We start from the raw sequence: 15509 nt of genomic DNA, 5'->3' as shown, positions 1-15509 counted from the left end.
TAGCGGCAGTGGCGGAGGATGTGGCCGGCTTCCCCGCGGTGACAGCAGAGTGGCCTATTGTTTGGCGTACGCTAAACGCGCTTTTCTCATAGTGGACCGGGAATCCTGCTGTACGGCGGGTACAGCTGTAATTGGATACCGATGTGAAGACACAGGAGTGACGGGGGAAAAGGCTTGCACCACTGGCCCAGGACGGCTTTGTAGGGCTTCACTGTATGTCATCACGCAGAGAGCTGGCTGCGGAGCTGGTGGCGGCTGAAGAACTCGCCGGCTTCAGCTCGGACCACGTTCGGTATGGCCTCGACGATGGCCAGTGGAGCTTCGAAGCGAAATTTCTCGAGTTCTTCACGCACCAGGCTCCTCACAAGCTCTCGAAGCTCCTCAGTTGTTAGTGACGTAGGCGTACAGTGGTGAGCGCTGGAACACTAGCTTGACGACCTAAGTGCGCGCCCCGTTTCTGCAGAAAACGCTCCATGCTTGTTGCTTCCTTGGCAAAATCGGCCACAGTTCTTTGCGGGTCACTGACCAGTCCGGCAAACAATTGCTCTTTTACGCCGCGCATTAAGTGGCGTACCTTCTTGGCCTCGGACATAGAAGGATCAGCGCGATTGAAGAGTCGCGTCACGTCCTCTATGAACATGGCGACGCTCTCGTTCGGCTGCTGCGACCTCGATTGCACGGCGATTTCAGCGTCCTCCTTTGTTTCGCTGGTGCTAAACATGGCTAAGAGCTCTCGGCGAAAAACCTCCCAGTTAGTGAAGGAAGCTTCGTGCTTCTCATGCCAAGTGTTGGCCGAGTCGTGTAGTGCAAAGTAAACGTTCCGTAATATGCGCTCGCTGTCCCACTCGTTGAAGCCCGCCACACGGTCAAAGCTGGCCAACCAATCTCGACATCCTCGAACCTCTCACCATGGAACGATGGGGCCGACCGAGGTGCGTGAAGGAGGAATGGTCGGGTATTCCAGGAATGCTGGCTAGCCTCGCTATCAGTAGTAGACGTCATGGTCCTTGCCAATGCTCTGAGTTGGCCGAACTCCGGTTGGTGTACGCAGGGCAGATTTAATTGCTTGACTTATACTCGCAAGACGCTGTTGGGACTCGCAAGGCAGCAGGCAGCCCGAGAGATGAAGGCAAAGCATCTAGCCCCAAGATGCATCTAGCCTCAAGGCTTGCCAATTTCCAGGTAACACAGTTTAGCCGCGATACGGCGCCACTAGTGGAGTTAGTAGTGTGGCAATATCGACACCCTCCGGCCCACATCTCCCTAATTACTAAGCTACACAAAGACGGTTGGCGGCAACTACAAATCCACACCTTTCTTAACACTGCCCTATACGCCCCGATTTACCCTGGATATATGCACCCGAATGTCGCCTGTGTGGCGCCGAATGTCCAATTAGGGGTCGTGACAAGAGCCACTGAGGTGGCCGAGCGCCAAGGGCTCAAGGCAGCCTTATGGGGCTGTACCCCCACGCGCGTAAAAGGTACACTGGCGCCAATTCTATTCATTTTTCTTTTGTCAAAATCCGATACTTCGGCATTTCGGGGCTTTGAAGCTGCTTGTCTGGCGGCTAAAGATGAATTTATTGTAAGATGATCATTGAAAAGCTTTTGCCCACCGCTCTGATTCAAACTCCTTACTCTCCGATAACGAAATTGACGGGAAGTGATGTGAACTGATGTAAACGTGGACACCGTGATCATTGGCTACGAGCGGTGCAGCCTAGTAGCACCAGCCGAATCTCCGCCCGGACGTCGAAGCCTTTACCAGCCGTCGCTGCCATCCGTTCGTTCACGTTTGCACCAGCATTGACGGATCCTGTTTCCGGTCCGGACAACGAAGTTCTCGCAGAGAACAGCGGCTTGCACCTCAGCGAACTCCTCACAGCGTGCGATGCTTTTGAAACGAAAGCTTCAATATTCTAGGTAAAGCAGTTTTCGCCGTGCGTTGCCGGTTGACCTTCAATTGAGTCAGAGGTCAAGTGTGGCTATAGGCCTTACCTATGTGGTCCACCATGGTGTGCACCACTTCACCTCTGATCTTTCGATTTACCGGTAGAGGGCGGTAGAATAGTCGCGTGATAATCGCGTGATGTCACGCGATGAAAATTGCCGTTGTGACGTCAGCGTGGGTGGGATATGTAAGCCGCAGCGTTCATTGAGTGACCGACCTCTCGTGATCAACCATTAACTGCCACCTCTCAGGGTGGCAGGCTGGGCGCGCTGCCTATCCAGTGTGCGAAACGCACTCAATATTGGAGACTCAAAGCCGCGTGTAGGAGCCCGGTACGTACACCACAGCTTTCGCTCTCTGACAAAGTTCAGCAGTAGTTAAACCGAAGCAAATGGTGGTGGCGGTGAAAACCGATTATTCGATATATAATACCTATACAGGAAGAGGTATTCGGGGGCTTCCCCTAGTGGGAAGCCTCCTTACATACCAGTTGGAGTCCCTTACATACCAGTTGGAGTTGGGACCCCATTGGTAGAAGCAGCCGTCCTGGCCCCATGGACCAAGATCCGCTGGGCCTGGAGGTTCGAGCAGCCAAAGCAGGGCCGCCTCCCAGCCCTCTAGGGTAAGGTGGCGGCATGGCGAAAGGGCTCTGTTAGACCGGCAGGTCAACATCATGTGACAGGTATCAGCCACTTCCCCACAGTGCGAGCGCCGTACACGGCCTGTGTACTGTGCGATGCCAGTGCACTCCCCCCCCCCCCCCTCCATGATCGATATTCCAGGAGCCATCCACTATGGCGTCCCTCATAGTCTGCGTTGCTTTGGAACTTTAAACCCCGCGAAGCCCAATCAATCCAAATCCAAACCAATTTTTCCTGAACACCAATTTTGTTGCTTGCTCGGGTGATAGGGCTGTTATTCTATTATGAAATGCAAGGGTACTCATGTAGTCCACAGTTGCACTTGTTGGTGATGAATGTGAGGCTGTGAACGGCGCAAGATCAGATAGGCGTTATTGTTGGGCGACGCCTGCTGAGCCGTACCGCAGATTAATGTAATATTTGCTAGATGCTAGCCTGTTTTAATTATGATTCTCAGGAGTACATTCCTCTGTCAACCTGAGGAAAGGCTGAGCGGAATATCGATTGCGGCTGTACGAGGGCCAACACAGAAAACACACACCTTTATTGAAAAGTGAAAGCAAAGAAAAAGGGATGTTTCAATCACAAGGCCTCTGCCAGTGTCGCGTCGAACTCTCCCTCGTCGTCAACCGTGGCCTCCTGGTACTGCTGGTACTCTGAAATCAGGTCGTTCATGTTGGACTCTGCCTCGGTGAACTCCATTTCGTCCATGCCCTCCCCGGTATACCAGTGCAAAAACGCCTTGCGACGGAACATGGCTGCGAAAATGTAAATAACGTCATCACAAAACGTTGCTCACAAGTACCGTCATAAACAGAAGTGTGAGGGATTCGGGTAGCCGAAAAAAAACAAGCATAAGAGGTCAGAGAAAAGCACTGAACAGTGAGAGGACATGTGTCCTTCATCCTCTGGAACAAGTATAAGCTGACTGGCTAGCGATTCAGTGATGACGATAAAATAAATTAATTTCCACAAATCCGCATCCCGTAAATATTTTGCCTACGAGTGTACAGCTTACCATACGCTGTTCAGGAAGTGAAGGCACGCTTTTTAACCCTTTGTAAGCCGTAGCTCAGGCTTCATGTGCAAACAATTGATAAAATAGCACTTATTATGGCACATGGAATTGAATTACATGATTTTTAAGCAACTTCGACCACCAGTTTTGCACAAAAAAAGAGAACACAGTTGTACTAATGACTTCGTAAAAAAAACCCTCACTTGTAGTACGTATTCGCTCAGTCTGCCAATCTTGTAACACTGCTTGTATATAATTGGGAATCGCTTCAGGAAATTCTGTAAGGCAGTTTATGGATCAAGAAGGCTCGAAAGCTCATCACGGTCAGCCTGACTACGCCCACTGCAGGACAAAGGCCTTCTTCATATCTCTCAAATTAAGCTTATCCTGCGCAATCCGTGACCCCCTTACCCCCAGTTAACTTCGTAATGTCATCCGCTCATTAACTTTCTTTTGCCTCCCGGTACGCTTGCCTTCTCTTTGAATCCAGTCAGTTACCATTAACTACCGCCTTGCCTTCGCATTATGTGCCATGCCCAAGCACATTTCGATTTCGACTAGGATTTAATGATTTAATCAACCCGCATGTGTTCCTTGAACCGCTCTGCTCCCTTCCTGTCTCTTAACGTTACATCTATCACTTTGCATTCCATATATGCCTCTGGGTTGTCCTCATTTTAAGTTAACCCTTTTTCTTTAGCCGCGGCAAAAGCTCAACCAGTCCTCATTTTTCACCGCTAAACGGCGTCATCGACTGTAGACCTGCGCTGATAAAAGCAGGCCTATTAGGGATATGTAAAAAAACATCCCCTGATTTACCTCGTTAAACTAAATGCGGCATAGGTAAGCTAGCTGTAAGTGTATGAACCCTTCACATAGGTTACCTATGAAGGTTTTACACACATTGTTAGCGGCATGCTGGCGCGACGCCTTTCAGCCTTTCCTGTTGGCTGCGAAACCGGTTTGCCTACTCTTCACTAGAGTGCAGGTGGTATGCATGGGTTCTGTCCCTTCCGCGTGAGTGCAGCTGCCACGAAACCGGTGTCTCCTTCACCAGGACACCACCACGCTTCATCACGACACATGACTTTCTCGCTAGTGACCAAACCAGTGCTAGTAGAAGAGCGAGTTGGGCGAGTTCGTATCGGGCCATTATGAAACAACAGCACGAATAAGGGCGGGTATGAATGTAGACGACACAAAGAGCGCTAGTGTTAGCGCACGGAAAGAAAAGGGGGATTTCCCTCTGTCCACTTTGCCACCAGCAACCTGTCACCTGACACCTTCATTTTGTCTTCCCTCTCCCAATAGCAGCTCCCTCCTCGCTCAAAGTGCTGAGGGTGATTTCAATCTGTCTACACTGCCACCCACCAACCGTGGCAGCTGGCAGGCGGACGCTTCATCCGCAGACGGCGTTTTTTTTCGCCAGCTAGGCATCTAGTGCTATAGTCGGATACAACTCAAGAACGAAGCTGCAAATGGCTCCCAATGAAGGACCTCCAGCCAATGTCGTCGATGTATGTACATGACGCCGTGGTTAATCTGATTAATCAATGGCTATTCCCCATTTATCGGCCACCCCCTGATATTTCACGCCAGCCTACCAAGGGAATCGGTCAAGAGGGAGAGGGGCAGAATCGGCAAAGAGGAAGAATTGGTCGACGCCATGGGCTGGAGTTTCCGTTGATGGGAATTTTCCGCTTTGTGGTATCGAACATAGCACACTAAAACATGCTAAACGATTTGTGAGATAGTTCTGTAGTATTCACCACGGAAAAATGTTCTACGGAGGGGCACCGTTTCCCGTTTTGCAACACATGAAGCAAGGGGGACACATGCTTCCAGCTGCCCTGCACATGGTCAAATAGGCAGTTCTAGATCAAGCAGTACTTACCAGTGAACTGCTCAGAGATCCGCTTGAACAACTCCTGAATGGCTGTGCTGTTAGCAATGAAGGTAGCAGACATCTTGAGGCCGCGAGGTGGGATGTCGCACACGGCAGTCTTTACGTTGTTCGGGATCCACTCGACGAACTGGCCCGAGTTCTTGTTTTGGACGTTGAGCATCTGTTCATCCACTTCGCGCATACTCATTCGGCCCCTGAACACAGCAGCGACCGTCAGGTAACGGCCGTGGCGGGGGTCGCAAGCAGCCATCATGTTTTTGGCATCGAACATCTGTTGCGTCAGTTCCGGCACCGTCAGAGCCCGGTACAGCTGGCTTCCGCGGGAGGTGAGTGGAGCGAAGCCGGGCATGAAGAAGTGGAGGCGCGGGAAGGGCACCATGTTCACGGCCAGTTTGCGAAGATCGGCGTTCAGCTGTCCTGGAAACCTGAAAGACAAGTGAAGAGCCTTCGTGAATGTGGATTCCAATTCGCGAGAAAGGCCAATAGTTCATGCATACGCTGGTGCCATTCCTTCATGGCAACTGCAATTATACGAGGCTGAAAGGTCACGATCACGAGCAGGAGATTCACGCATCGAAGTACGCTTAACTTCAAGCATGGTTGAACTGCTTTCGGACTTTTCACGAAGAAGCACAGAGTAGCGTTTAAATCCTGCGTCGCCAACAGACTAGCGTCTTTATCGGCCGTCTGGAACGTGCACGTTGCTGTCATCAGCAGAGTTTTTGAGCGCGCTCGATTGTCGGCTTTCTCGGGCTAGTTTGCTGCCTGCTTGTCCTGCCGCCCTTCACCAAGTAAGTGTCATGCGCTAATGCACACCTGCCCGAACTGTCGGGATGTTCCCATCGAAAATCCCTGTGCTGTGAGCAGATATGAAAGTTTTAAATCGCATTTCGGACTCTGGTTTCATTTGCATACCAGTCTTGCTGCAAAAGTACAGACGCAAGTCAGTCACCCACCTGAGACATGTAGTGACACCCGACATTGTCGCAGAAACCAGGTGGTTGAGGTCTCCATAGGTTGGGGTTGTGAGCCTAAGCGTTCGGAAGCAGATGTCATAGAGCGCCTCGTTGTCGATGCAGAAGGTTTCGTCCGTGTTTTCCACAAGCTGGTGCACTGAGAGGGTGGCATTGTAAGGCTCGACGACGGTGTCCGAAACCTACAGAAAATTCCACAAAGACAATCAGAACCACACACGCGAGGCATCACTGGAAGCCAGTGAAGTCAGCTTAAAGAAAAGCAAAAATGTCACCAATGTACAACAAGGACATCAGACTTCAGAACTGATTATAGTTACAAACCTTGGGGGAGGGAACAATGCTAAATGTGTTGATTATGCGATCGGGGTACTCTTCCCGGATCTTCGAGATCAGCAGTGTTCCCATGCCAGATCCAGTGCCGCCGCCCAGGGAATGTGTGAGCTGGAAACCCTGCAAGCAATCGCAGTCTTCGGCTTCCTTGCGGACGACGTCGAGCACCGAGTCCACCAGTTCGGCGCCCTCCGTGTAGTGGCCCTTGGCCCAGTTGTTGCCAGCACCACTCTGTCCTGAAAGGGCAGATAGCGAAAGGCGTATACTTTTGACGAAATGATTCAGACGGCGAATCAACGCTCAGATGTGTGCGAAAACTAAACGTACTGCTGACAGGAGTCACATAGGCGCCAGAAAGGAGTTTACTGACTAACTTTCTGCAGATAAAACGCTCTAATTAAAGCTGCTTTTGCTGCCTCCCGGCAACAGGAGTCTTTCTCGGGCCCCAGCACACTTAGTAGGTTAATGTTAACCTTAGATCCAGAGTTAACCTTACTTGCAGTGTGCCTTGTGAAGCAATCAAATGATTAAATAGTGAGACGAATGAATGGAAATATTTTAAATGTCCCTGAAGTGATGACACATGCACCCTTCTGTTCCCCGTCACGGCTATTCAGAGCACGTAATGGAACTTAGGACATCTGCTCAGAGCAAATTTAATGGCCATAATGTGAAGTCTGTGCGAAGAGCAGACGAAGGACACAAAAAAAATACATAAGACAGTCACCGACGCTTATGCCTTATGTGTCTTTTCTTGTGTCATTCGTCTGGCTTTTGTGCCGGTTTCTTCACATCATGAGGCAGCAACTAGCCTGGCAGCATCCTCTCTTGTATTAATGGTGAACCTCATTAACAGTCTCACGGCTACCAGGGAAACTTAGTGGTTATCGGCTATGGCAGTATATAGGGCCGTATATAGGCGTAGCTATTAAACATTTGAGGCAATGGACGTTACGGACACTGAGGATAGAGCTGACGTACTGCAAGTAGGAAAACATCAAGAAAATTCAAGGTGACAATTTAGCTCACAAAGAGGTGCGCACTAATGAGCGCGGACTGTAGTTCGAACGAACAGGGGAACGCGCTTTATAGAAAGGTACAAATATACGTAAGCTCCTGAATACAGGAAAAACGCAAACAAAACATTAAACAAGAAGAGCGAAAAAAATAACACCCTCCAATACACGCATCTTCGTTTGTTTTGTTTTTTTAGACAGAGAAAGACGAAAAGGGCGACGCGAGTTCGTTGACCCACGCGATAGACAATCAAGCGAGGGTCAATGAACTTTTCACCCACGTGGTTAACTGATATCCACGGAAGCTGGTCAGTGTCTCAGATTTCCAGCTGACACAACTGCGTATCCATGAATGTCATCTGAGGAATAAAAGAGGTCTCTCTTTGCACTTCTTGAAAACTGCCTAAACTCCTGGAACCAGGGAGTGGAAATGAGTAAACTTCCACAGTAAACAGGCGGATGGGTAGGCCTGCATTTTTAAGCATGCAAAAACGGGCCAATCACCGTCATATGCGCTAAACACGTAGTCCATCGGTATACTTGCTTAATCATTATAAAAAAAATATCCAGTGCCTCTCCGCGAGTTGTTAGACCTCAACAGTCCAAATACCTTAACCCCACAGCCTTTAGCGCATTTCGTATATTCGTGGACGGCTCGAAGACCGCTCGGTGCAATGTTTAATGTACATGACCTGAATTCTCCAGCCCCTATTCTGTTTTCTTGTGTTGGCGCTTCAGTTATTCTGTTTAGTTTGATTTGACACTGACGTTACGCAGCGACTGAAACGGCTCAAACAAGGCAGTGGACAATGCGCTCAATTGAGTGCGCGCTTTAGTCCCGCTAGTTTTCCGCGTTCAAGAATGAAAAACGCAAAAGCGCACAAGTTCCTTCGGACAACGAGGAGCAGCCGCTTACCGAACACAAAGTTGTCCGGACGGAAGAGCTGCCCAAAGGGTCCCGAGCGCACAGAGTCCATGGTTCCCGGTTCCAGGTCAACCAGGATGGCCCGAGGCACATAATTACCTCCTGAATGAAAAGGAAACTCAGTCACACACAGTGCAAGAAAAGACGCCTACGCTTATTACTGATACCTTAATCTCCTGGCGGGTGCTCTTATAAGGAATGCTACAGACAGGAGAATTCTTCCCCTCGAAGAATACGTGGCAACGGAACGCGAAAGCGACGGCGAACCCAAACTCAAATACGACACGGGAAAGCGATCAATGTAATCTATGCGTCGCATCTCGTCGCATGATAGGCTGCCATTTTTTTTTTGCTCGCTCAGTAGCTTCTTGTCTTTTCGTGTCTGTTATGACTGCAAACGACTGCACCTAAAAGACTCCCATTGTGGTGAATCTAACCCGGAGCTTTCCAATACGGTATAATTGTGTTTTTTTTGGGGGGTGGGGGGAATGGAAATGGCGCAGTATCTGTCTCATATATCGTTGGACACCTGAACCGCGCCGTAAGAGAAGGGATAAAGGAGGAAGTGAAAGAGAAAAGGAAGAATGAGGTCCCGTAGTGGAGGGCTCCGGAATAATTTCGACCACCTGGGGATCTTTAACGTGCACTGACATCGCACAGCACACGGGCGCCTTAGCGTTTTCCTCCATAAAAACGCAGCCGCCGCGGTCGGGCTCGAACCCGGGAACTCCGGGTCAGTTGTCGAGCGTCCTAACCACTGAGCCACCGCGGCGGTGCTTCAGTGCGGCACCACTTTCTCTTTTAAAGCGAAAACTTCATTACGTCATGTTCTGCGAGTTTCGTAGACTCCGGCGCTTGGTCCTTCGGAGACATTCAGCCGCTCCGGAGCTGCGCCGAAACTTATGAAGAGTGGACGCTTTAAGCTACGTGACGCTATACTGAGGGTTGTGCGCTGCGTGCGTTTGCATCGACAACGCTGTGGCAGAAACACGGCACTGAGCTATAGACCGTCGGCGCTCATTGCGTTCATTAGCCTTGGCGTTGACAACGTTCTGGACTTCGATGATTTTGAGGAAAGGAAGTGCGCCTAACTGGCTCCCTGGGCCAGTGGACGCCTCCTTCTCGCTTTGAGGTACTATACGTGGCGGTGGCGAGAGAGAGGTGGGCTGCATTCGTTAGCGCTGACAACGTTGCAGCAGACACGAGGCATGCGTTCGTTGGGTTAGCAAACTCTCGCTATCCACCATTGACGCCTGCCAGGGTGGGCACGCCGCGTACCCAGTGTGCGGAAGGCACTAACCGTTGCAGGCGCCAAGCCGCCTCTAGTTGCTTGATACGCCACAGCTTTCGCTCTCTAACGAGGTTCAGCTGTATAGTTAAACCGCGGCTAATTTTTTTCATCTTGCACTTCATCCTTCGTACCTTCCCGTATGGCGTACTGCACCGTTCCTTTCACCATAACCGCATTATTGTTTCCTTCCTCCACACGTAAACATATCGGTGTCAAGCAGCGTCAGAAGTGAAAATCATAACTCCTGTCTGCATCATGTCAGGCGTACGCCGACACCAGCTGGTTGGACGCAGCAACTCACAATTATGTACTACTCCGCGTTGCGCTGTACACTAAAACATGATTACTACAGCTGCAATGCAGGGCGCGAGCAGTCCACAACGGTGGACTTAATGCATGCACTACAGGGACCACGCAAAGCGAGTTACGATACCGCCGCCACGATTCAAAAAATGGCAGTGCTTACGCGTGCGACGTGACTTTTTTTTTTAAATCGCAGCCCATTTCATACATTCTTTAATCCCTCCCTCCGCGATGGGATTCAAGTGTTCAGTCCCCGTAAGACTGCTCCCTAAACTTTCCTTAATTTTCAGTGTTTGCAAACCCCAAACAGACGCGCGCATACTGGCTACGTCCTAGGAAGGATGCTCATGCCTTCGCTCTGAATAGAGTGTGACGCCGTACAACGGTAATATTTCGACGATAATTTGACAACTATCGCTGTAAAAGACTCAAGTGAAAGCAGTTAACATACGAAAACATATCTGGGAAGCTGCGCAGATTTCCTTGCGGATCATAAGGCAGTTAACACATAGAGGCTGGTGAGCGGAAGAACATAGGGCGCCTATGAGAAGCGAACGTTGCAGTGCTCTCACGACGCCACATGTCCGACCGCATTTCGAGCCCCCGGTCTCTACCAAAGACACAGAGGGCATCTGCTTCGTGGGGCCACTTTAAGGAGCCCCAAAACGAATTACGCCATCAATCGGCCGCGCAACCCTAATCGAAAAAAAATAGCTGCGGTTTAACTACTGCTAAACCTAATTAGAGAGAGCGAGCTATGGTGTATCGGTCAAGTAGACGCAACACGGCGTCTGCAAAACGTTGAGTGTGTTCCGCACACTGGATAGGCAGCGCACCCAGCCTGCCACCATGGCAGGTGGCACTTAATGGTTCATCGCGAGAGGTTGGTCACCCAATGAACGCTGCGGCCCATTCTACCGCCCTCTACGGGTGAATCGAAAGGTCAAAGATCAAGTGGTGCGACACCATTGTGGACCACATATGGTAAGGCCTGCAGTCACATTTGACCTCTCGCTGACTTGAAGGTCAACCGGCAACGCACTGCGAAATCTGTTTTACCTCGCGTATGAAGCTTTTGCTTAAAAATATTGCTGGTGATTTAGCTCATGTTAACCGTGGTCGGAACCGAAAAGCTGCATCTCCCTGGCTACGTTTACGGTCCAGCGACTGGCGGTTTCAAACTTTCATTTTCCTTCGCTTACAGCGCGGTTCGGGTGTCCAGCGAGATATGCGAAACATGCGTAATTTACTTTCCTTAAAACCAACTTTCATTTCACTTTACTTTCCTTACGGCGCGGTTCGGGTGTCGGTCTCCACGGCTGGCGTGGCATCAATCCCATCTGGGGTACCGCTGAACGCGTCAAAGTGCACCGCCTTTTTATGGAGAAACCGCTTTCGTGACCTGCGCATGCGATGCCGGCAGACGCTTGACTGGAGGTCAAGATCTAGGTCAAAATCAAAGGTCAAAGTCGAGACGGTGGTGTCGCTGGTGTTGCTGACGTCATGTGTCGAACCTCACTACCACCAGTTATGCTCATTGTTTGACCTCTACCTACATTGAAGGTGAAACTTGCGGCAACCGTGACCTGTAGCTATATTCGAAGTCTAACTTGAGGCCCCGATGACGGCTCGAAAAGCTGGCGTACTGCTTTTCGCTTCAAAAATTGGTCTCGGTTTTGCTCCGACCCAACAGCTCTCGGAGCCACTTTTTGGTTCCACAGTTGAACAGTCGCTGCAGAAGTTGGAAAGCACATGTTCCCCATAGAGGCCGCAAATAATCACAAGTGGCTCCGAAGGATACTATTAAACGCAACGAATGCCAAAGTCGGCGTTCATTGCGGCGTGCTCTAAAGCTTCAAAACTGATTTTTGAGGAAGTAAATGGCGCAGTGCTTGTATTACACGCGCGGGTGCGTGCGTGTGTGTGTGAGTGCGTGCGAGCGTGTGTGCGCGCGCGCGCTTGAGATTACCACTACAGGATATTGGAGCGATGGCGAGCAAAAAGAATGGCATCATCCAGAGGCCGTGTAACGCAGAAAGCAAATCGAACATCACCACTTCACACACTGATGTATGTACATGTCATTCTACTATATATACTCGCCTCTGGCCAACCTACATGTGGTGCCAGTTTTCCCGACATTCGTAGCAAAGTTGTGACGCAACCGTTTGTCGTCATATCATTTCTAGTTGCATATAACTTACACATGTAATTCAAGCCGCAGGCAAGCTTGCGACAGGGGCTTCCAACCAACGACATCATCATCAGCAGCTTGACTAGGCCCACTGCAATGCCAAGACCTCTCCCATGTCTCAAAATTAAACCGTTCCTTTTTCAGCTGCACCCACCGTATGCCTGCAAACTATCTCATCCGCCCACCTAACTTTCTGCCGCCCCCCGCTACGCTTGCCTTCTCTTGCGTGCCCACGCCGATTTCTTCTCGATTTCGACTAGGAGGTCACTAACCCACGACGTTTCTTTCCTCAACGACCTTTCCCGCCTCTGATCCCTTAACGTTACAGCAATCATTTATATTTCCAATGCTCGCTGCGTTGTCCTTAACTTGAGCTGAACATTTTTCGTTAGCCTCCACGTTTCTGCCTCGTAGGTGACTACCGGTAAGATACAACTGTTCTATATCGACGACATATGCATCTGAACTGCATGCCTTCTAAGACTTTTGCATCAAAAGTATGATTAAAGGATTCGTCGTACTGCGTTCCGGATGGTGTCATATGCGCGGGTGGTGTCATATGCGCGCGTGTTTGTGGGTGGTGTCATACTCCGAGAAAAAAAATATCGCCTGAAATAAAGTTTGCAAACAGCATCCACGTCTTGCGTTCGTCACGTGGGTGCATTAAAACTGGCTTTGAGGAAATGAAATAACGCAGTAACTCTCTCGCGTATCTCAGTGGACATACTGTGCCGTAAGGGAAGGGAGAAATGAGGGAGTGAAAGTGGTGCCGTAGTGGAGGGCTCCGGAATAATTTCGACCCCTTGGGGATCTTTAGCGTTCATTGACATCGCACAGCACACGGGTGCCTTTTGTGAGGCCGCCGCAGTCGGGTACGAGCCCGGGTACTCTGGCTCAGTAGACAGCGCGTTAACCACTGAGCCACCGCAGCGGGTAATTTGTGTGCCGAATTTTTCGTTCGCTTGGAGGTCGTTTAACATGCATTGACATTAGACAACACAGACGCCTTAATCGTTCCGCCTCCTGCGAAACACGTCTGCCGCGGTCGCAATTTGACCACGCGTCATTGGGCCGAATAAGCGAACACGGTGTCTATTATGAGTTCGCTTCTTCAAAATTGAAAACGGCGGACGCCTGGAAAGAACGCGGTCACCTACTGCAAACGACCAGACGCCATTGAACAGCTTCACCTGTGAACACCGTGATCGACCGACGACATTCTCTGTTCCGTAAGCGTCACGTGGTGCCCTTTTTCTGTCAGCTGGGCGGACAAGGGAGGTTTTTGAATTTAATTCTCTATCACGGTGCACATGCCTCCAGTATTTTAATGTGATGGCGTTAAGGTTCTCCTGTTGCAGAAAAGCCGGCGTCATCGTCGGTGCTGACGTTGTGACGTGGCCCTGTGGCGTCATCACTAGCAAGAAACCGCATTGTGAGCGCCTGCTATCGCAGGGCAGGTAGCGCATCGCTTTACCGCTACACCACTGCACCCACGGATCTATGAATGTAGAGAATGCCTAATTACGCCTATAAGGGCATTGAGCTATTTAAATTACCACGTCATACCTTGAGGAGGAGCTGGAGCGTCTTATACAGTCTTGCATCTCACAAGAGGGCTATCTACGCACTGCGCTCATTCAAAATCAGCAAGCCTAGTTCGGGGTCTTAGCAGCTTGAAAAAGCAGTAGGACATTCAAAGACGCGACAACTCTACACTGAAAGTATCAGCCGAAATGCAGACAGATACTTACCAGACGCTTCGTTGTAATAGACATTTATACGCTCTATCTGAACGTCAGAGTCTCCATGATAGGCGCCAGAAGGATCAATTCCATGCTCGTCCGATATGACTTCCCAAAACTGCGAGCAGAAAATGTTTCATAACTGGCGTGAGGTCACATCAAACAGCCATGACCCCCAAACCACTTAGCGCCCAGAATTCATGCAAAACACGATATGGTGCGAAAACACGTTTCAGACATAACATGGCTGCTGCCGGGTGCCGCAGTCAAGGAGGGAACGCTAGCTCAACCAGCTCGGACGAACCAGCTAGGAAGCTCGCCGCTCTCGGAATATTGCCACAGCTTTAGTGGTACAGCGAAAAACTCAACCGGAAGCTTGTAGAATTCTCCTATCGTAACTCTGAGACTGTGCAAGCAGGCTTAAAACAAAAGTATAGGAAACGGCGGCCAAGCCCCGAAGGCCAGTTGTGCGGTTGGGCCTAACATTCTCGCTCGAAGAAGCCGCGACTATGGAGAGGAGAACTGCGACTGTCCACAATCAACACTTGCACAAAGCTCACTACTTACGTAAGCGCGTAGCCTGCAACCATATTCTCGAAAATGCTGCCACGTACACCACGCAAAACGTGAGCACAAAACACAGGGTGGAAGACTCCTGGGCAGCGGGAAAGCAATGTGCCATCAAATATTATGCATCGTAAAGCGGTCACTTACTTTGGCGCCGATTTGGTTCCCGCATTGGCCCGCTTGGACGTGGACGATCTCCCTCATTTTGTAGAAGGGATAACACGCCACACGCAAACGCAAGCTCACCGAACGCAGAGTGAGGCCTGCGAGGAGGAGCTGGAATATTTATAGGCGCGCGCCGCCGCACTTCTTCCTCATCTTTGTTCGCATTCGGTGAAGTTGAAATTTTGTTGCTACTGAAGGAAAAAAAAAACACTTCAGCTCTTTTCATCGGAGTTTAACGATGTTGCGAAACTTGGATATGAAATTTTCTTTGACGTAGCTAACGAAAAAGAAAAGGTATGTGAAATGGAAGAGGAACTATTTCTTCTTTCGGAAAGCATTCTGAAGAACGTGTGATTAGATGTGCTTTCAAACCGCAAACGCGGAAGGACACCGTGCGGTAGACATTCCTTTTCTTCCTTTTCTTTTTCGTTCTTGTCAAAATTACTTGCGCTAAAGTCAGCGGTGGCGGCAATTATGAACT

The 15509-nt window shown here is 50.0% G+C and overlaps 1 protein-coding gene across 1 annotated transcript; it reads right to left on the bottom strand.

The window, feature by feature from the left end:
* Positions 1 to 3176: 3176 nt before the first annotated feature.
* LOC144097868 (tubulin beta-4 chain-like) lies at positions 3177 to 15101 on the bottom strand. The gene is made up of 7 exons (XM_077630479.1): positions 15011 to 15101; positions 14306 to 14414; positions 8758 to 8868; positions 6817 to 7061; positions 6475 to 6674; positions 5507 to 5943; positions 3177 to 3352 (listed from the first exon to the last, which is right to left on the bottom strand). The coding sequence occupies exons 1-7, from the start codon at positions 15065 to 15067 to the stop codon at positions 3177 to 3179; spliced, it is 1335 nt and encodes a 444-aa protein (XP_077486605.1). The 5' UTR covers positions 15068 to 15101.
* Between the last annotated feature and the right edge of the window lie 408 nt (positions 15102 to 15509).

Source organism: Amblyomma americanum, chromosome 7 (genome assembly GCF_052857255.1).
Source record: "Amblyomma americanum isolate KBUSLIRL-KWMA chromosome 7, ASM5285725v1, whole genome shotgun sequence".
NCBI lineage: Eukaryota > Metazoa > Arthropoda > Arachnida > Ixodida > Ixodidae > Amblyomma > Amblyomma americanum.
The sequence above is the reverse complement of the archived record's forward strand: the minus strand, read 5'-3'. Positions and strand labels throughout refer to the sequence as shown.